The 20,902-nt window shown below is 54.1% G+C and overlaps 1 protein-coding gene across 8 annotated transcripts in view; it reads left to right on the top strand.

Annotated features, from left to right (window-relative positions):
* The window catches only part of RAB11FIP3 (RAB11 family interacting protein 3), a 77,797-nt gene extending 57,194 nt beyond the window's left edge, over positions 1-20,603 (top strand). For 7 of the 8 annotated variants that reach the window (XM_037385981.1, XM_037385988.1, XM_037385985.1 and 4 more), the window contains 10 exons: positions 1,541-1,675; positions 4,991-5,026; positions 7,801-7,894; positions 9,701-9,804; positions 11,852-11,992; positions 12,946-13,027; positions 14,940-15,077; positions 16,169-16,324; positions 17,103-17,243; positions 17,963-20,603. In XM_037385981.1, coding sequence (XP_037241878.1) covers positions 1,541-1,675; positions 4,991-5,026; positions 7,801-7,894; positions 9,701-9,804; positions 11,852-11,992; positions 12,946-13,027; positions 14,940-15,077; positions 16,169-16,324; positions 17,103-17,243; positions 17,963-18,076 — 1,141 coding nt within the window. In that variant the 3' untranslated portion in view covers positions 18,077-20,603. The remainder of the gene's footprint in view (positions 1-1,540; positions 1,676-4,990; positions 5,027-7,800; positions 7,895-9,700; positions 9,805-11,851; positions 11,993-12,945; positions 13,028-14,939; positions 15,078-16,168; positions 16,325-17,102; positions 17,244-17,962) is intronic. The other variant, XM_037385982.1, reaches the window with a different exon arrangement.
* The last annotated feature ends 299 nt before the right edge of the window (positions 20,604-20,902 follow it).

Below are 20,902 nucleotides of genomic sequence, written 5' to 3'. Positions count from 1 at the left end.
CGGAAAGGGCACAGCGCTTCCTCCAGGTGCCACAAAGCTGCTGTCACCTCTTACCCCGTGCAAAGCCGGAGCGACTGAACCGACCGCTGGTGGATAATGATCGTCCTGGGTCCAGACCTGCCCTGGAGGGTAGGAGGAATGTTCCTTTGGGTGGTGTGTTGTTTTTTTTTCCAGGAATGGGAAGTGATGAGCAATTTGGCATTTACTGTTGTCCACTTGCCCGTTCTAAGAGGGCTCGGAAATACTGTACAGACAGCACAAACTCAGAGGCCTGGCCCTGGGGGTGGCTGGGCTGCTGACACCCCACTGCAACCAAAAATGTCAGTGAGGGGCTGTGCAAAGGTGCTGGGCCAGGAGACCCCTCCTGGGGTGTCTCACGCACTCAGCATCTCCTGGGCCAGGACTTGCCAGTGTGTATCTGTATCACGGGGTTGACTAGCCCTTTCAGATGCCTTTTGGTTTTAAGCTTGCTTGTGTTTGCTCACACCTTTACCTGTCTTTCTTATTGAACTGCTTTGTTTTTTTCACTATTAACCTTTCTTTGATTAAAGTCAGTGGCTTCCAGAAGCATGTTTTCCTGCAGAAAGGATTTGTGCTATATATTTGGCCCCAAAGAAACACAGACTCTTTGCTGTTCAGAATCCCTTGGCCAAACTCCGTCCTGCCCAAGTCATGTCAGGTGGGGGAAATGGTTCTCTGGTTTGCCATGTGTCGGTGAATGCCTCGGCAGCTTGCTTTCCATGTCAGCAGCTGAAAACAAAAAGCTGATGGGACCTGTTAGCTTCCCAAGCTGTTAAAATCCTGTAGACCCCCATGTCCCCTTGCCAAAAGATGCTCCCTATCCTACAGTAAGGCAGCGCTGCTGCTTAGCTTCTCTGTGCCTCCCTTTGTAGGAGAGAGCGATTGAATTGCAACCACCTTTTTGAGCTTATCTTCAAAGCTCTTTGCAATGAAAATCTGACGCCGTGTGCTGCTGACGGTGGGTCTGCAGCAGCACAGCTGCTCTGGCTTTAAAGCCTCCCATCAGAAAGTGGTGTGAGTGACCAAAGGGTCTGGCTCACACTCGCAGCACCCTGGCCGGTGGTGTGTGAGTTCAGGCTGCATTTACCGAGGCAAACCAGGACCATTGCTAGAGCCTCCTGAGACAGGGTGCTTGGAAGATCGTGCCAGAAAATAAACTGTGTAGTGATGTGGGTTCATGGAAAGCATGCACCTCGCCGTCCCTGGGCTCTCAGGGGGTCCTCCACAAGAGCTGGCTGGCACGTGGGGTTGGAAATGTGGGCCAAGCTCAGCTGCTCCAGGAGGAGGGTGATGGAAGTCCTGCTCATTTATAGCAACTCCAGACTGACAGTGATTTGGCTTCTAAAATCAAGGGCAGAGGTGGGGGGGTGTGACTCGATCTGCCCTGAAGTTTTTAATTGTAAGTCTTGTATCTGACACCAAAAGCTCCCCTGCCCACACGCTCAGCTTGTGGAAGCCATGGACGAAAATCAGCTCTGTCTGTTCTGTCCTGTTAAAATGACCCTTGTGATTTCTCTAGCACCAATCCGCTCGCTGCGAAACTGCACAGCATTATCGCAGATGAAGCATTTGAGTTTTACTGTAGCCAGTGCCACAAACAAATCAACCGCCTTGAGGATCTTTCCGCTCGCCTGAATGATCTTGAAATGAATAGGTAATTGGGCTTGTGTGTGGCCATTTCAGTGTTGGGAATGATGGTCTGGAAGGGAAGACTCTCCTCGTCTTGCACAGCTTTCCTTTGCCGGTGCATTGCTTGATTCTTGGTTGAGAAAGGGGATGAGTTTCACCAAAGGTGAGCCTCTCCAGGTGGAAAAGGCTGTGGTAACGTTACGGAGGGTGAGCAGAAGTTTCCTTTAATCTGAGCCCCGAAGGCTGGCAGACAATGAGGGTCTTCCCTTCCGCTCTGGGCAGCCTCTCTGCATGTCCTGCCGAGTGGTGGGTGCTTCTTCACGCTCCGAGTCATGCAGTCCTTGCATCGGGACTTGAAGCCGTAAGCTGATCGTGTACAGTATTTCTGTCACCAAGGAAAAGACTGCCAGGTCTTCTGGCCGGTAATACCCAGTGTGGAGGCACGCCTGAGCTGCTGGTTCAACCTGGAGGGGCAGGCGCAGCCTGTCCTCCTGCTGCAGCAGTAACCTGAAAGCATCAGCTTGCTCTCCGCAGCTTGGGACCTTTCCTATAGATGCTCTTGCTTTGCAGCAGTAAAACCTTATTTTACCTGGCTTCACCAGCAGCCTGCCCACCTTGTGCCACCGCTAGCCAGGCAGACGTGTGAGACACCAGTGCCTTTGCCTAGGGGCTTCATGTAGGGAGTTCTGGGAGGTCATGTTTTGAGGTCTACCAGCACATGCAGCTGGACTTGCTGGTTTGACAAGTGGGGAGCGATTTCTGGTTGGTTGGTTGGGTTTTTTACATGTTTGCGGTCCATACGGTGGAAGGATGGGCGGCATTAATGACAGTCATTCTTATCGCATCTGGCGTGCTTGTTCAAGCCTGGTTTTTGGTTGCTGTCTGTCCTCTGCAGGGATAGTGTGACATGGGGGCTCTGCTGGGCTAGATAGCTGTGGGAAGGGAACTGGAAAACAAGTTAGGAGCGTGACCTTAGTTTTTTTAATGGAAAAAGTACTTTCCCTTTCTTGTTCATGGGTAGATAGTTGCCTTTGCTGTTGGAGGCTTTGAGGGTCAGCGATGGGTCTCAGGTTATGCAGGTTATTAAGGAGAACACTGGACTTCCCTGGACGCACCAGTAGCCCCACTCCATTCCTGCTTTCTCCCACTAATTTACATGCAAAGCTGAAGTAATGCCTCAGAGCCTCCTGCGATGGGTGGGATTTCCAGAGGAGGCTTCCCCATCCCATGGTGTCATGGCGTTGATATAACACGTGCCCTTGGGGCTCAGGGCAAGTAGGTATGGTTCCTCCGTCTGTGTTCAGGGTTTCCCGTGCACAAATTTGCTGGAAACTTGTTCCAGGAGCCCCTGCGCACTGATCCAATGGGAGGGGCATTGCCCACCTTCTGTACAGTGAGGACACTAGGGGTGTCCCCGTGCAGCGTGCGGGATGCGGCGGGACCAGGTTTTGCTCCCAGCATCACCAGCAGCGTGAAGCCCTCGGTGCAGGGGACAAGTCACAGGCTGCAGGCGGAGGGAGCGGCAGAGACTGGACCAAAATGTGGGCCAGGCAGCCTCGCGCTGCGCCTGGCAGGCGAAGCCTGAATACGCCAGCCCCAGAGGATGCTAGCAGCTGGGGTGGAGCCCGAGCCGCTGTGTAACAGCCTCGCTTTTCAAGGCTGTGGGCGCATATACTGTGTTCTGTACACAGAGCAAGGTGGGGAGCCTGGTCCCAGCATTGGGGCGCTGCTGCCTGAGCCCACGGCACGGGAAGGCAGGGAAGAATTCCACAAGGAGTTCAGGATGAATCAGTCTTGTGAAAATACAGTTTGTTTTAGTGCCCTTGAAGCAGAGGTTATGTGTTTTGTCCCCTCCAAAGAGACCCGTGGGTGCCGGCACTGCTTTCTGATAAGCTGTTTGCAGAGAAAAATATTTTTTCTCCCTCCGGTGCTGGGGACATACGTGACTCGTTGCAATTGCTGGCAAACACAGGGGTCTGACCTCCTCCCCTCAGGCGGCTGCCGAGCATCCTTGAAGCCTGGCCAGCAGTGGCTCTTGCGCTCCTTGGAAATCTGGGATCTGAGGATGCACTTTTGACACAAGAGCTGGTAACTCTGACAACAGCCCCTGGTCCTGCTCAGTCATTGTATTTTTTAAAAAAAGAAAATTGTCCTGAGCTATTTGTAGTTCCTCCTTCTAAAAGTGAATACAATTTTTGCAGCTCTGGGCAGGAATGGACTCCTAGATGATTCTGTTTATTTTTTTTGCTTTAAACTGAGCTAAGCACCAGGGAACACAGTTGCTGCTCCTCTGCTCAGGCTAGAGCCCTGTTTGCTGCCATCGCTCAGTGATGATGGTTGTCACGTTATCAGTGATATGTCCCAGTTGCATCTGTTTGACAACAGTGTGTGTTTGGGTGGAAGACGAGGAGTGAGATCCAAGCCCTGCTCGCTTCATGAGCGTGCAGCTGCATCGGTCACGACCGAAGGACTGGATGGAGCATCTTAGCTTAGCAAGTAGCTGTTTCTGAAAAATGCCTTTTTCTCAGTGGGGAGAGCCTGCAGCCCTGTCCCGAGGGGCAGGGTAACGCAGACCTTGGCTGTTCATACCATGGGTCACGCTGGGCATTAGCTAAACCCTGACCGCTGTGGTATGGCGGCAGCTGGCTCAGGCATATACAGAGCCGGGGAGGGGGGTGATCACTCTCAGTTATCTGTGCAGAGGAGAGGTCCTACCCTCCCCAGCAATTATAGCAGTGCTCGTGCTTAACGTCCAGAAAGGGGCACACTGAAATCTCTGAGCTACAAGTAGGCAGCAGTTCTCCGGTGATCCAGAGCCGAATAGTGAGAATCATCTCTGTGAGAAGCCCAGGGGATGGAGGTGCCTGCGGGCAGGCAGGAGGGGTGCCTGTCCCCCCGCCGCCAGGCAGGGGGCACAGGGGAGGCAGGGCTGGGGTGCTGCTGTGGGGTGCAGGGCTGCTGGGGTGCTGCGGGGTGCAGGAGATGTAGCTCAGTGTGCCACCAGCGCCAGGCTGAAGCCCACCGAACCCACAGCTATTGTTAGTGCTTTCCTCGGGGATCATTTTTCAGGACAGGGATCAGCTGGTGAGAGGATACCGTTGCTGGAGGCGGTGAGGTTTTCTGCGGCGTTAGTCCATTTGGTTCGTTATCGCCGCGCTGTTGAGCGGTTTCCTCGCCTGCTGTTCCCCGGGGGTGGCCGGGCTGTGCGGGTGGTGCATGCCGCATGGGCGCTCCCCTGCCATAGCGAAGGATGTGCCCCGGCGTGCTCGCAGTTTCCTGTTTCCCTTGCTCTCCGCTGTCGGTTTTCCTAACTCTTTCCTGTTTTTTCTTCATTTTACAGTCCAAATAAAAGACTCTCAAGCAAGAAGGTGGCAAGGTAAGCTCTGCTCTTACTACTGCTTGGTGAGAGGGGTGCCCATGCTAGCTGCCGGGCCTGCAGAAGGAGGGCTGTCAAAATAAAATCGCAGTGTTGCACTTCTGGATGTGTTGCGTAGCACTGGGAAAAAGCATATTTAATTCTGATACAGTTTACGCTGGTGGTTTTTTCTGAAATGGGGGCTTCTCACTTGTGCACACAGCTGGAGGGTGGTGGCAACCCGATTTCTTCCAGGACAAAAGCAGGGGTGCTTTCCCCTCTCCATCCTACCGGTGCCCTAGCAGGGGCATGTGGAGTGGGGAAGGAGGCTCCAGAAGGGCATGTCCCTCTGGACCGCTTGGCTGGGCTGTCCCCTCCCTGGTGTCACCGTGGGGGTCTCTGGGGCCTCTAGAAGACTGGGCCAGTTGGTATACCCACTCAGAGGGGTTTCTTCAGCACCCCCAAAAAGCCAGCCACCTTAGGCAGCTCTCCTGGTTCTGTGTTACTTTGCTCTGTTACTTTCCTCAGCATTTGACTTTACAGGAGCAGCCCTCCCCGCGCAGGCAGGGATGTTGGGGAGTGCCGGGGGGGTGGCTGCAGGTAACCCCAACCTGGGGTTTAGTGCTTCGATGCTTCTGTCCTGCAGGACTGTCTCATGTGATGCCGGTCGCCCATTCCCTGTGGGCATTTTCCTGTGTGACAGCACAGGAAAAGCTGCAGGGTTTGGTCTGAATCGCTGGGACAGGGGGTCCATCCCCTCTGGATGGCATCGGGTGCTCACGTTTCCTCTCCCGGTTTTGCCATCCCTCCTGTTCCCCTGCCATCGTGCTTTTAGGAATATACCGAGGCTTGCCTTAGCTATCCTGCCTGCCTCTGCCCTGCTCGGGAGGGAGATTGCCCTCTGTATTTATTTGGTTTCCCTTTGCTTGTTCCCGAGCGAGGCAGGGATGCTGCAGAGGAGTAGGCAGCTCGATCGGGGTGACGCTCGTACCCCGGCTCTCAATCTTCCCCCCACACTGCCCTGAGCAGTGGCCATACGCCTTGCCCTCCCGGCTGCACTCTCACACCTTCCCCTTCCTCGTTTTTCCTGCAGTCAGCAGGTCTCCCCTGGCACGATTTCCCCTCCTGGCAAGGAAGCAGGTCCTCGATATTACATTTCCTAGTTCCGGTCATCTTACTTTCTAGATCTTTGTTAAAAACACTGGCAGGAAAGAAGGCTGAAGGGAGCAGCCTGTCCTCAGCTTTCCTGTTTTAGGGCTAGTTTTTGTCCCATGTCTGGCAGAGCAAATTTGGAGAGGATTTGAGTGAAACTGTTGGGAATGGAGATGTCCTGTGTTACAGGGAATTGAGCCTTCCCAGCCCTTTGCATTTGCAAGATGCTTTTCTGAGACTGGGACTTGTGGGCTTAGGTAAAAATTGATTAATTCAAGAGCAGTTGAGTCTAGTTTGTGATAACAAGAGAGATAACAGGCTTTTGCCACAGAACAGAGCCAGACCCTTAAGAACAGCCCAAAGAAGGCTCTCTGTTGCAGACACTGTAATTACTGAATAATACCAAAACATTTGATTTTAGGAAATTGATTTTTATTTTGGTAAGGGCTCTTTCCTGATCTTTGTTATCTGGGTTCTGCTTGTGCCAAGAAATCTCAGCTGCTTAGGCCCTGTTGTGCTTGGCATGATTTAAATGACAAATGTGCCCGACACTTTAGAATCTAAATATATACTCAGGGTGAGGATGCAAAATAAGGCTGGTACTCAGCTGTGGTCTCTCCGGTAAATGCCAGTTACGCTTCATGAATATTTGCATGAGCATATTGTGCAGCAGGGTGAATTTGACAGCCCACAATACAAATTCCTAGGAAAAACTGAAGTTCAAAGATACCTCTGTGGTGTTCTCGTTTACGTCCCGCTCAGAGCAGCACTCGGCTTCATAGGTGGATGAGGCTGCTCATCGCTTGTGTTGCAGTGGGAGAGCAGAGCAGTTTTCTCCAGGTAGCATCTGCCAGGGGTTCACAGAGTGGGAATACAACCACCCCTCCCTATGGCAATAGCAGTTTCTTGTGCCATGGGATGATGGAGCCACTCTGTAGCGATACCACGAGGATTAAGTGCAAATCAGCCCCTCCACGGGGTGTCCTTTAGGTGGCCGTAAAGCTGTGGGCACCATGTCGCAAGGCTTTGCTAATGATTAGCTTGCTCTCGGCCCTCGTGGCCAGCGCAGGGAGGTGGGCTGGGGTGTTTCACAATGGGTTCAGAGGCGGTTTTTTTCTCCCCTCCCTTCCCTTACACCCACTGCTCCTCACTTCTCAGTGACCTTATCAGTGGCTAGAGTGGAGTGCTCTGTCCTTTGCTGGATAATGCGTGGCCTTGGTACGTTCATAAAGAAAGAAAAAGTGAAAAGCGTGAGCTCTTATCTCTTCTCCCGTTCCAAAGAGCAAGAACAAATGATCACGGTATGAAGTCCCAGCAGCATGTATCCACGTCTGCGCTTCCCTCGCAGGGAGCGTGCAGCCACCCGCTCAGCCCTGTGACCTGGGCGCACCGAGGTGGGGAACTTGGTGGAGAAGTTGGTGGTGAGAAGGGACCTGGCCCATGCCATCCTTTGCTGTGTAAATCCTGCAGCCAGGGAAGGAGCATTGCTATTAAATCCCCTTGGAAAAGGAGCTGGCAGCTGAGGAGGGGAGAGAGGGGACCGTATCCTGCAACAGGGGTCGTCATCTGAAATTGCCATACCCTGTGATGTTCACTCTAATGTGCATGTTGCTGTGGGTTGGGGTGGTTTGTCTCCGTTATAGACAGTTGCATCAGACGAGCACGCTGTCCGTGGGGGTGATGGAGGAGTCCTACCGCGACACGCTGGAGTGTACAGAAGAAGACATCACAGACAAGGTAAGAGCGGTGCTGTCTGTGCTATCCTGGAGCACACAGTGGCTCGCAGCGCTCGGAGATCCCCAGGCAGGAATTAGGCTGATGCTTCTCTTGCTGTGGACAGATCAGCGCAGGTGGGACATCCCTCTGCATCGCTTCGAGGGGATGGAGAATGGCAGCGCTGGGAGGCGAATTGCAGAGGTCCTGTGTTGAGTCAGGAGGTGGCACTGGTGCCTTCTCCCGGGACCAGGCTGGAGGCATGCTGCCGGCTTGCATCGAGGGTGGCTTCCCTCCGGCTTGCCGGGAGCCCGGGGTAGCCGTTTGCAGGCTGTATTTTCACTTCTGCTTCATGTAATAAGTTGTTCTCAAATTCTGCTTTTCTGAGATGAGTAAAGTCGCCTGATGCAAAATGAGGATTTCCTTTCCTTGGCACGCTCTTGCCGCTGATACTTGTGCCGTCAGGATATAAAGCTGATTTTGTGCTGGTCCCGTTGGGTTTTCCTGGGGTGTTATGAGTGAAGGATTATAGACAGGGTAAGATGGGAGCTGGGCAAGAGCACAAGAAAGCTTTTTTTTTAGCATCCCTAGCTAAAAATAGCCCAGGGAAAGAAGGGAGGTGAAAGGTAGGTGAGTTGTGGCTTGTGTAAACGTCTGCTGCAGCCCTGAAACTCCTTGAAAATGGCTTTTTAATTCTGAATATTTATTCTGAATGGAGAGCTGCATGGAACAGCATGTGAAAGAGAAATAAATATGTATGTGGCTGCACTCAAATATAGTTATAATGCATAGAAAACCTTTTAAAATATTCTTTTAAATCAGCGTCTCTCTAAGTCTGAAAGTTGAATAAAACACTTGTGTTCCTTAAGGCATCTGGCTTGGGAAGCCATGTATGTACTTCTGAAGAAGGCCTTGTCTCTCCACCCGTTTCTGTTTTTTTAATACACTAGCGTGTTTCTTGCCCTTTTCCCCAGAACGATGCCTTGAGGTTTGCAGACGTGCTCCTAATTGCCCCTCTTTCTTGATTGTTCCTGTATGGGTATAAATGGGATTTTTGGGACCAGGAACTCTGTCCTTCCATGGTTCCTCACCCACCCGTGCTCCTGCTTGGGTGGAAGCAGAGGGGCATTCCCAGCCCCCTTTGCCCTTCAGAGTTGTGCACTATTTAGGGAAAGTGAATGAAAATGCAAATACAGCTGAAGTGATCCCCATCTAGGTCCAGGGAGAAAACTCTCCTCTGATCCTTTCCCACCAGCTGGCATTGTTTCCTCCTGCATGACTTCATTACATGTAGCTGTGAACCCAGGGTCTTCCAGTCCTGTTTCAGGCTGCGGGTGCTTATCCCCAGCCTCAGGGCTGCACTTGGACGTGGCACAGCCCTGGTCCAGCTGGGGTCTTTTGCTCTAGACCTCCACGTAGGATACCATCATGGAGGGTATGAAGAAAGGAGAGAGCGAAGCGTTTGGCCTCGTATTGGTAGGTGGGAGACCTCAAAACTGGAGAAATCAGGGTATGTTTTAAAAGGATGCTTTAAACCAAGAAATGGCTACCTCATGCCAGCAGCAAGCATCCATTTTTAAGTGGCCTGCCCAGGAGCAAGCCCAGTGGTCCTTCCGCAGCTCAGGCCCATTTGTGCGGTGAGGAGCAGGATGCAGGTGATGCCAGGAGCTGTGGTCCGGTGACCGGTGCAACAAACCGAGGCAGCCCCAGAGCGAGCGTGGAGCACCAGCACGGTGTGCCAGAGGTGGTGGGAGTTGCTGCAGCACTTGGTGCCACTTTGCCAGCAGGTTTAAGCACGGGTGGCTGATCCTCCTCCCTCCCGTCGCACAGGTGGTCTTCCTGGAGAAGCGGGTGACGGAGCTGGAGAAGGACACGGCTGCCAACGGCGAGCAGCACAGCCGCCTCAAGCAGGAAAACCTGCAGCTCGTGCACAGGTAAGGGAGCCCAACTTGTGCCCTGGCCAAAATGCAGCTTGGCATCACCTGTGGTACCTTTTCTTTTCCCCCTCCGTGTCCTGCAGCACCCTGTGCCTGGCCGCACGCAGGCAGGAGCTGCCGGAGCATGTGGGGAAAGGAGGGAGCAGGAAAGCTTCCCAGCTCTGCCCTTGATGATCCAATCCTGCCCTGGCAGAGGGCAGCTGGGGTCAAATCCAGCCAGGGTGCAGGCTGCCCTCTCTGCATGAGGGCCGTGGGTGGGATCTGGGTGGGATCACAGCATCCTGCATATACTCTTCTGGATCTCTGGCAAATTCCCAGGAGTGCAGGAAACAGCTTGCTGCTCAGATGGAACAAACAGCACATACCTCCTTTGCAGCGTTCTGCTCAGATGCATGTAGCTGTAACAGTGCTGTTCAGATCTTTTTTTCAGATATTTTTTTTTTTTTAGATCTTTTTAATGTGTTTTCCTGCCCCGTGTGTCCATTCTGAAAGGCCTCTGTGGAGCTCTGGAGCTCCGTGTGGAACTCTGGAGCTCCAGGGGTTGGCTCGAAGGACCACAGGGGATCATTCTTCTTGGAAAGCTTCCCATTCAGGGAGGATACATCCTTCATACTTGCTCTGTGTGGACCCTTTTTGGCCCTGATTTCTCCCATTAGGTCTGAGTGGAAGGGTACAGCAGAGTCCCAGTACCCATCTCTACCCTTCCCACAGCCAGCCTTGATCCTGTTGCTTTTGGATCCTGGCTGGGGCGTAGCCCTTTGGATCCCATTTGATGTAATCGCTGTCTTTATTAATCTGACAGGCTTCTCTCTTCCAGCACTGTATTTACCCTCGGCCGATAAACCCGGCAGGAGTTTATCTATAGGGCTGTAAGACTGTTAAGTAACAATCATGTCAGGGAACAGAGTGATTCAAACAAAGGTTTCTCTAAGCCCTGATAAACTTTGCAGCGAGGGAAATGTTTTCACTTTAGCAGCTTGGCCCAGAAGTGTCAGTCAGCTTTTAATCAAATAAAGCCCTGAGCGTACTTGTTGCTGGTTGAAGAGTGGGTTCATCTGGCAAAAGCCTTCCCCACCTGCCTCTGCAAAGCAGTTGCATCGACTCCAGCTCAGCAGCCTCCAAGCGAACCTCAGCCCTCGGATTGGTGCTGGGGCTGGGGGATGCACTGCAGCGCAGGGGCACGGGCTGCCTCTGCCCGCGCCATGGGTGGGTGGGTGGGTGACACATGCCCCTGCCCCGTCTGACGTCTGACAAACGTGGCCACCGCCTGCGCTGCCACTGTCTCGGCACCGTGTGGACGTCGCTGTTGTGCTGGCATGCAGAGAAGGCTGACCTGCAGGTCCTGTGCGTTTTGTTGGGGACGTGAGTGAGAGGAGGGTCAGGGCTGTTGTCGTCTTTTCTTTGGGCAACGAGCTACTTCAGGGCAGAGTAAAGGAGCCCAGAGTGCTAGAAAGAGCTGAAGGACTGCTCTGCCGTGGCCACCACGGGTGAAACCACAGCCCTGGGGTATACAGTTGGATTTGATGATCTTAAAGGTCTTTTCCAACTGGAATGACTCTATGAGATTGCAGTTAAGTACCTTGTTCTGGGTGATGCTGTGACTGTGACCCACAGGCTGTGGGTTATAAAAGGATATAGAAAATTATAACTGTGCTTCCACCCTCACCTCACTGTTGGCCTTCCCCTTAAAATGGGTTTTGATGCAGACTTATAAAACTAGACAGAGACAATGCCAGCATGTACCCCCTGGCTTATGGTATTTGTTGGTCATGGTGGTCAGCTGCAGCATCCTGGGGGGTTTCATGGGCCCTGCTGCTTTCCCACTGCATCTGCTGGGGTGAAGTGAAGCCCTCATACACCTGCTGCTTGAGATGGCAATAGACGCACTTTCCCTGAAAGTTCACACTGTTTTACAGCCTGCTTCTCCCAGCTCTCCTGTGCGGTGGGAGAAAGGCTGGGAAGAGAGTCTGCTCCCTCCCTCGGGATGGCAGCGTGCCGGGGGTGAGCCATCGGGAACGGTTAATCCTCTCTCTCCTCTCCGCAGAGCAAATGCTCTCGAGGAACAGCTGAAGGAGCAGGAGCTGAGAGCTGACCAAACACTCCTGGAGGAGATCAAGAAGCAGAGGGAGCTGCTGAGTAAAATGGAGAGGGAGAAGAGCATCGAGATTGAGAACCTGCAGGCCAGGTGGGGCTGGGGCAGGGCTGGGTGGGAGCAGGGTTCCTGGACCCACGCTACGCACCGGGACACTCATACAGGCTGCAGTTGCAAGGCAGCATCTCTGGGGACACAAAGGTGTAGCTAACCCTGAGTATTGGCTACATCTCCTACCTTTGCTCCAGAGTGAAGCCCCTCCATGAACCTAGCCTCAGAGTCTTTGTGTGAATGGCCCTGATGCAGTTCAGATTTAGCTCACCTTCTCCATCCGTGCACTGCCCTGCAGTGTGTGGGTGAAGAGGCGGTTTGTTAGTGCTTGCTCCCGTGAAGTACGTTTGCTCAGGTGTTTTCCACCTTCATGGAAAGAGGCAAATAATCTGGGGAAGAAAAGTTGTCACCCCAGTGTCCCAGACAAGGTGCTTCATGCCGCCTGTTGGCTTCCCAAGGCAGAAGCGGTGAGGGAGAGGTTTCATTTATTGGACAGATTTTCTGCTGCTTTTCCAGAATGTGTTTTGCTATTGTTCAGTGCAGTCAATGGGAGATGAAGGCAGTGGGGGTTTTGACTGGGCTTGTAGTAGAACAGTTACCATGACAAATGGACGTTACTTGACCTGGAGAATGCAAAGCTGAAGCCCCCCCTGAACCCTTGCCCTGACTCTACCCAGGTGATGTCTCTGCTTTTTGGTGCCTAGCGCTGAGGCTTGCCTGTGGACCGATGAAGCCCTTGGCCTAAAGAGTAGCATTGGACCTGATTGAGAAGGGCATGGCAGTGGACAGTGGACTTGCTAGAAGTCGTGTGGATGTCCCACCTTTTCCCCTGGCAGTAGGAGTAGTGAAAGTCTCAGGGTTTGCTTTGAAAAGATAAATCCCTGCTGGCTTGCCTTCAGCAGGTCCCACTTTAACATTCTTAGTGATGTTTCAACCAACTCTCCTACACTTGGGATGCTTGGGTGAGTTTCTTACGCATCTCTTTACTGTTGCAGGCTGCAGCAACTGGATGATGAGAACAGCGAGCTGAGATCCTGTGTCCCTTGTTTAAAAGCTAACATTGAAAGACTTGAGGAGGTGAGGACTGCGCGTGCTTTGGGCGCATGAGCCAGAGCTGTGTTTCTGGGTTCTGGGCTAAAATTCACGTTTACCCGAAGGGCTGCTGTGAGATCTGTTTAAAGTAACGAGCAAACCAGCTGGTTCTGCCTTCCAGTCCCTGCAGACCTCGCCTCGGACCACAGCTATCCCATACCGCTGCCCGTGCAGGTTCCCAGTGATGGGCTTGGAAGCTGGGATTAACAAACAAAAAAATAAATCTGGTGGTGACCGCGCAGCCTGGGCGAAGCCGCAGGTGCAGCAGTGGCAGCCCTGTCCTGGCTGCTCGGGAGGGTACTCGTGCCCTCTTGTGGAAGCTTGTCCCCAGCCCTGCGACAGTTTGCCGAGGAGGAGGAAGAGGAGCAGGCACGCTTCATCTCTGCGTCCTGCCCGGGCAGATAGACCCCGCTGGGCTTTGCCAGTTGAATCTTCAAAGCACCGTGTTACCTCCCCGATCCTCTCGCCCTGCTCAGGATTCAGGGCTGTGCAGCCGCTGGCGGGGCTGGGGTGGGAGGCTCTGCCGGCACCGCAGGCTCTGTGGGATGGACAACATCCTCATTTTTGGAGAAAACGTGGGTTGCAGGTGTAACATCTGGTACAAAGGCTGCGTTTTGTTTCTGCACAAGCTTGTGGCAGATGTAAGATTAAAAATTAAGTGAAATCAAACTTCTCTGCCCAGCTGAAGGCCCTCAAGCATTTCATCCGCCACAGTCTTTAACACTGCAGCTCCATCTCTACCTGTCATGGCCACAATGAAGTGGTCTCCATCTGCCGAGACCTCGTGAGCACAGTGCATTGAGGCTGGGGGTAGGGAAGCCGCTGTGAGTCTGAGAAGTCTCCTGCTTAGGTGTGTTTCAGCCATGCAGAGTGGGGTTTGATCCTTAATCTCTCCGCAGCACAGTGCTGCTTTTCCCCACAGCCGGTGGGATTAACCAAGGGGTGCAAATGCTGCACCTCCTGGCCGAGGAGGGCAGCCCGGGGATGAGCTGCTGTCTCGTGCAGGGTCTGAAGTGATGATTTTGTTGTCAGTGTGGCGTTTCCCGTGGTGCTCTTCTCCATGGACACCCCAGACTCAGCAGCTGGAGCTCCCCTCGGACCTGCTTCTCACCTCTTCGTGGCATGGTCCATCCAGCACCAGTGTTGGCTGGGGTCCTCTGTGGTCCTTCCTCACGGGGAGAGCCAGGCTGGAAGCTGTGAGCCTGGGGGGAGGGGATGAACTGGTCGTAGGCAGAAGGGTGCCGCTGTACAGGGCAGTGTCCTGCACAGGGCTTGTTGTCACCACCAAGTGACAAGCTTTACCTGCCAACCCAAACGTTCAGCCAAGACTTTGAGTGTAAGAAGGGGACAGGGCGGGAGAGCTGGGCTGTGTGTTTTACATCCTGACTTCAACTGGTCATATTCCTTCTTGGATCAGTCCTCGGTTAAATTCTTTCATATCTGAAAGCAAGAATGAGCATTCCTAGAGTGACTTAAGATCTTGGATTCATGGCTTTTCTGAAATTCAGACCTTGTGATTTAATGTGTTGCCTTGGCCTGTACCCCCGGTGCTGGCCCCAGTCCTGCCCAAGCCACGTCCCGCGCCAGCGTCACGCTGCCCAGAAAGCCGCCCAAGTGCGGATATTTGCCTGTGCACATTTATTCTTGAGTCATCTTACTGCCTCTCTTAGCAGTGCTATTTTGGTGTGTGGCTCTTCTTGCTGCTGCCAAAGCACTCAGGCTCTGAAGCCCTCAGACAGCAAATGAAATCCCAGCAGGCAGAGCATCCGAGTGCGTCAGCGAGAAGAGCTTTCCCCGTGGTGCTCAGCGTGTGCCATGTCCTTGAGCGAGCGGGAAGAGCCCTGGCAGCACCGAGTGAAGATGGGCCCTCTGACTATTGCTTTTTGTGTCGTTACAGGAGAAGCAGAAGCTGCTGGATGAGATTGAAGACCTCACTGTGCAGCTCACAGAGGAGCAGGAGAAAAAGAGGAAGATGGGGGACAAGCTGAGTCAGGAGAGGCACCAGTTTCAGAAGGAGAAGGAGTCAACTCAGGAGGTAAGTGGGGTTGGGGCTGCCTGCCACAGCCCCGTCCTACTCCCCCAAACCAGGGGGATGTGGTGCAGCTGGCCTCAGCAGCCTCTCCAGAATTAGGCGTAACCCGGAGTGTTTGGTCGACCTGGGCAGAGAAAGGTCGGACAGCAGCTTCACTGTGTAACATCTGTCACTTTCGCCTGCATTAAAATTTGGCCAAGCACGTTTGCATCTGCAAACCCAGTCGGGCTGTGCCACCCTGGCCTGTTCCCACTTCTGCTTCGAAGAAGTGGTGGTGAAGCATGGTGACAATGGCACGTGGAGCCAGTAGGCATTGTTAGCAGGCAGGAGGAGAGGGGTACGAGGCTGCTTGGGTGAGAGCTGCCAGCTTCTATGTGCCTGGGGGCAGAAATCCAGCCCCCCTGGCTCCATCCAGTAATTTTGAATTGCTTCCATGAGCTGCAAGGGAGGGAGAAAGGGAGGGACCTGTCACTGCTTGCAGCTGCCCAGGGACACAAGCGGGGCTTCTCGTGGCTCTGCGCACCCATGGGGGATCCCCCGCTTCTTCATTTTGGCCAGGGAAAATGCCCTTGGTAGCTGGCTCTGCTCACTCCTGTCCTTCCTCAAGTTCTCAGCTGGAACTGAGTAGTAATTCCGGCTGGAAGCTCAAGCAGAGCTTGCTGTTGTGGTGGGAAAGGAGCTTTGGGCCTCAAAGTGGAAATTACTGTCACTGTGGCGATGCTGAGAGCACTCGGGTGAGATGGGAGTTCACAGCACTGTGGCAGGAGGGAGCTGCCTGAGCAGGTGCCACATTGCTGAGGGGGGGTCTCTCTGCTGCTGCTGACCCCACACCAGCACCTTTGGTGCTCCAGCAAAGTCTTTCCAGGGCTGCTCTCCTGTATTTAAGTAGCTCCTCCCGTCTTGTTTGCTGGAGGCGTGGGAGAGGAAGGGGAAACCATGTGCCCCCCCCAGAAAGTGTCTGTTATTCCTGCAGCAATCGGTGGGGTTGCTCCTAGCACAGGGACAGCCCATCTGTCACACCAGCCGTGACCAGCATGAGCTGCTGGACTTGCAGGGGATGCGGCACTCAGTTGTCACCTTCCTGTGTGCTGCAGCTCATTGAGGACCTCAGGAAGCAGCTCGAGCACTTGCAGCTCTTCAAACTGGAAGCAGAGCAACGAAGAGGGAGGAGCAGCAGCATGGGGCTCCAGGAGTACAACAGCAGGACGCGGGAGACGGAGCTGGAGCAAGAGATCAAGCAGCTCAAGCAGGTGCGCAGGGCTGGGCAGGGAGGGAAGCGTCTTGGCTGCTCGGTCTGCAAAAGGGGGTGCTGGTTCCCTGGCACGTCAGCGAGGGCCCAGGGGCTCCCTCCCGAGGAGCCGGCCGTGGGTCTGGCAGCCCACTGCTTGCTTGCTCCCTGCCCTAGGACGCGAGGGTTGAGCTAAGAACAATCTAATAATTGAAACAGAATGGAAAATGAAAGAAAAATAATAACAATGATGACAATAACAGTTATAATGAAAAAGGGAAGGGAAAGAATAACATCCAGAGGGAAAGGAAGAAGGGAGCATGTGGTGCACAACGCAACTGCTCGCCGCCCGCCGACTGATGCCCAGCCAGTCCCCGAGCAGTGACCTGCCTGCCCCGGCCAACCCTGGGTGCATATAGTAGGCATGCTGTCCCATGGTATGGAATACCCCTTTGGCTAGGTCGGGTCAGCTGGCTTGGCTGTGTCCCCTCCCCATTCCTCATGCCCCTCCAGCCTTTTTGCTAGCAAAGCCTGAGGAACTGGAAAGTCTCACATCAAAGCCAAAACACAGCACTGCACTCGCTCCTAAGAAGATAATTAACTCCATCCCAGCTGAAACCAGGACACCCATGTTTCCAGAGGTTCTCCAGGCTCTGCCAAGACTGAGTCAGGAGACAAGCGTGCAGTTCCCAGTGCTGCGTGAGCTGCTGGTTAGGATGAAAGCCACTGCCTTCCCTGGCCAGATCTGCTCTGGGGGCACCGCGTGCTTCAGCAGCATCTGGTTTGTGTGTTGTGAACAGGATAACAGGAACCTGAAGGAGCAGAACGATGAACTGAACGGACAGATCATTAACTTGAGCATCCAGGGAGCCAAGAACCTCTTCTCAGCCTCCTTCTCTGAATCCCTGGCAGCAGAGATCAGCTCAGTCTCCAGAGACGAGGTACGTGCCACGGGGTGCTGCTTGCCCCAAACCGCGTCTTCCCAGGCTGGCTGGTGCATCTTCTGTCAGCCAGCCAAGGGCCGGGGGGAGCTGATGTGGCCCTAGCTGTAGTACAGCTCACTGCCAGAATTCGCTTGAAAGCTGTCGTGAGCAAAGAAATACCCACACAACTATTTGAAGAGCTTGCAGGACTTACCCTGCCTGCCTGCCCTCCTTCCTGGGAATAGGGGAAACTGCTGCCTTCCAGTTTGCTGCTAGTGGCAGCTCTGCCCTGTGACAGCCTTCCTCTTCCTGGGACAGACCAGGCAGCACGGGCTGCAGCTCTCTGTAGCTGCCTTAAAACCCCAGGGAGCCAAGACATCTGCCCTGGAGATCGTGGCTTCTCTGGCACGGTTCTCCCTGCTCTGTGGCTGTACCCCAGATACTGGTGGGTGAGCCCATGGAGGCATCAGAATGAAATCTTTCAGACCCCAAGAAGTGAGGTAACACAGCTGGAGGTTTGGAGGGCCAAAGGGAGATGCAGTGCTCCCCGCTTTCTCCAGGCTGAGAACTTGAGGAAGGACAGGAGTGAGCAGAGCCAGCAACCAAGGGCATTTTCCCTGGCCAAAATGAAGAAGCGGGGGATCCCCCATGGGTGCGCAGAGCCACGAGAAGCCCCGCTTGTGTCCCTGGGCAGCTGCAAGCAGTGACAGGTCCCTCCCTTTCTCCCTCCCTTGCAGCTCATGGAAGCAATTCAAAAGCAAGAGGAGATCAACTTCCGCCTGCAGGATTACATCGACAGGATCATCGTGGCCATCATGGAGACGAACCCCTCCATCCTGGAAGTGAAGTAAGGGTGGCCGAGAGCTGCCGGCTGCGCACTTGTCGATGGGTGTGGATTTGGTGCTCTGAGAGGATAAAGAGGGACTCGAAATGTCTTTGCTCTTGATGAAGGCACAAGGAAGCATCGCGCCGGGTCAGTGGGTGAATTAGCCAGCGGGCCAAGGAAAAAGAAGACCAGCAGCAAGGCTTTGTTGTCTGACTCCGTTATTTTGAAATCCTTCTGGCCTCAAGGGGTGAAAGGGAACCTGGAGAGGAAACACAGGCAATGGACAGCTGGAGGAAGCTACCCGTGAAGCTGGGAACTGTCCCTACAGCAGCGTCAGACCCTCTGGCGTGTGAGCTGCCACCACGAGGGCTGTAAGGAGAGGGTTTCTGCGAACTGCGGGGTAACAGGATGGAGAAGGAAGCAGCGGTGCTGACGTTTTCCCTTGCTGCCCTGTCCAGCCCAAGTATCTGCTTTGCCAAAGTGTCCCTGACACACTCACTCACTGGGGCAGATCTGGGAAAGAGGGAAACATGTCCCGGACTTGTAGAGGTGTTTTTGTTTGGTTGGTTCTTTTTTGTTTTTGTTTTTTTTTAATTAACTTAATGCAAATGTCCTCATTCAGCTGGCGCAGTTAATCCTTGCCCTGCCGCTTCTGCTCAGGCAGGGGCTGTGTGCAGATTGCTAGCTGGCTCCTCTCTCGCTTGCCGGTGGCAGAAACAGGCAGGGGAGTGGCCGTTTTTGGGACAGGGCGTAAGCGCACTTTGTCACCTGTCTCCTTATTTATTTTTGCTGTCCGTGGCTCACTACCGTCGGCACGCCTTGGTGTTCACGGCTCCACTGCCCTCCTCCCTGCTCCCAGCTCTTCTGCTGGCTGCCCTGGGGTGGCTCTGGGAGGAGAGGTCCCCTCCGCCCCAGCCGCAGGCACATGGGTGCTGCCTGCCCAGCCTGCGGGGACTGGGGGAAAAGCTGCAACTCTTCAACTTGCACTGGAGGCTGGTCCTGGCCGCCTCTCCCTGGCCAAGCGTGGCTCACCTGGCCCGGCATGGGGACAAGGGCGGTCTGGGAGCTGCAGCGGAGAGGGCTGAGCTCTCCACATTGCCTCCCGAGGTCCCTGGCCTGGGGACAGTGGCCTGTGCCATTCCCACCCGGAGCGGGGCTCTGCTGGTGATAGCTGCAGCCCTGGAGGGAGAGCCCGCTCTGGCCGCCTTTCCCTGCTGTTTCCCTGTGCTGGGGCAGGGGATGGAGCAGCCGCTCTCATTTCTCAGACCCCGGCAGCAGCATGGGTTTAATATCCATGCCGCTGGGGAGAGGAGACCAGCGAATACAACAGCAGCTCCCTGGGAAACAAAAGCCATGTTTACATCAGACAGCTTTTGGCTTGCTGGTACAAGCGGCCGTGGCGTAGCGTGATCCCGGGGAGCAGCCACGTTAACCAACCTGCTCCTCTCCGGCTCCCGGGAGGAGACAGCCAGCGGACTCCCAAGGATCCAGCTTCATTTCGTATGTCGGGCCCCAAAAAGCGGTTCTTTTTCCTGCTTGTCAGGTTTTAGAAATGCCAGAGTGGCCCGAAAACAGAAGCCGCAGCGATCCCTTGGCCGCCGGCGGGGGGGTGCCTGCTCCTCCCCAAAACGCTTCCACGCACACGGCACATCTCTCTTCCCACACTGGCGCAGCGGCAGAGCAGCCAGCTCGCCGGGAGGGTGCCGCTGCCCGGGAGAGGTGGCAGCTGCCACAGCCTTAGTCCCCGTTGGGTGGGCTCCAGTGGCTCGCAGGTCCGCTGCTGGCCCCGGGGGAATCGGCCGAGCCGCCGCCACCGGGACCTTCCCTCTTCCACCCTCTCTTTAAACACATCGCCTCTGGGTGCTCAACCCCCCGTGGCCTTGTGCAAGGTGCAGTGGGGCAGGGGCGAGCCCCCCAAAAACCTTGGGCGAGGGGGGCACCCAGCGCTCCCACACCCCCTCCCGTACACCCAGCCCTCCCCAGCATCCACTCCCCTCCCTGCCCCAAGTCCGCGGGAAGAAGCCACGTAATGTACATTTCCAGAGAAGCTTTGGGTGTAAATCAGTGTATACTTGGAGAGGGAAAATTTTTCTATCTTGTAGAGTAGGTATTTTTATAGAATGAAGGTTGATCATTTTTTTAATACTTTAAAGAAGAGAGAAATGTATCTGTGTATACACAAAAGCATATATATATATATGTATAAATATATAAATATCGGAGATCTGCCTTTCTCAACTTGGGATCATGGATCCCCAGTTCTCAAACAATCGTCTTTTTTCCTGTCGCTCACAAAGAGGTACTGTAACTGTAAATAAGCACCGGGAAAAAGTTTTAAGCAAACAAAGCACTGACTTGCACATTCACCATGCTTTAAAGTCCCTATGGAAAAGAAAAGAAAAAAAAAAAAACACCCTGAAAACTATACTTCCCGAAAATGTTCCTCTTTCCCCACCGGTATGTGAAGGAAGTCCCAAAAAAAGAGGCAAAAACAGTATTGTCTTAAATGATGTATCAATTCTTGTCATATTAAAAGCTGTTACTATTCCTGCCCTGAGACCTTCTTTCCACAGGGGTGGCTCCAGGCATTGGAGCATCCCGAGCATCCCAGTGCTGGTGCCGGCTCCCCAGCGGGCCGTGGGGAGTGGAAGTGCCCCTACCCCCGGGAGTGCCCTGATTTGGGGGTGAGGGGGATGGGGGAGGCTGGAGCCAGCTGGCTCTGGGGGGACTGAGGTCAATGGGAGCCAGAACTTCCCCAGCAGCAGAGCAGTGCTGGTGGGAGCTCAGGGGGTCGCTCTTCGCTTGCCTGGTGGGGTCCGGGTGGGGTGAAGGACCTTCAGGGCTGGTCCTG

The sequence above is a fragment of the Falco rusticolus genome, chromosome 4 (assembly GCF_015220075.1).
Source record: "Falco rusticolus isolate bFalRus1 chromosome 4, bFalRus1.pri, whole genome shotgun sequence".
Taxonomy (NCBI): domain Eukaryota; kingdom Metazoa; phylum Chordata; class Aves; order Falconiformes; family Falconidae; genus Falco; species Falco rusticolus.
This window is presented reverse-complemented; position numbering and strand designations above follow the sequence as displayed.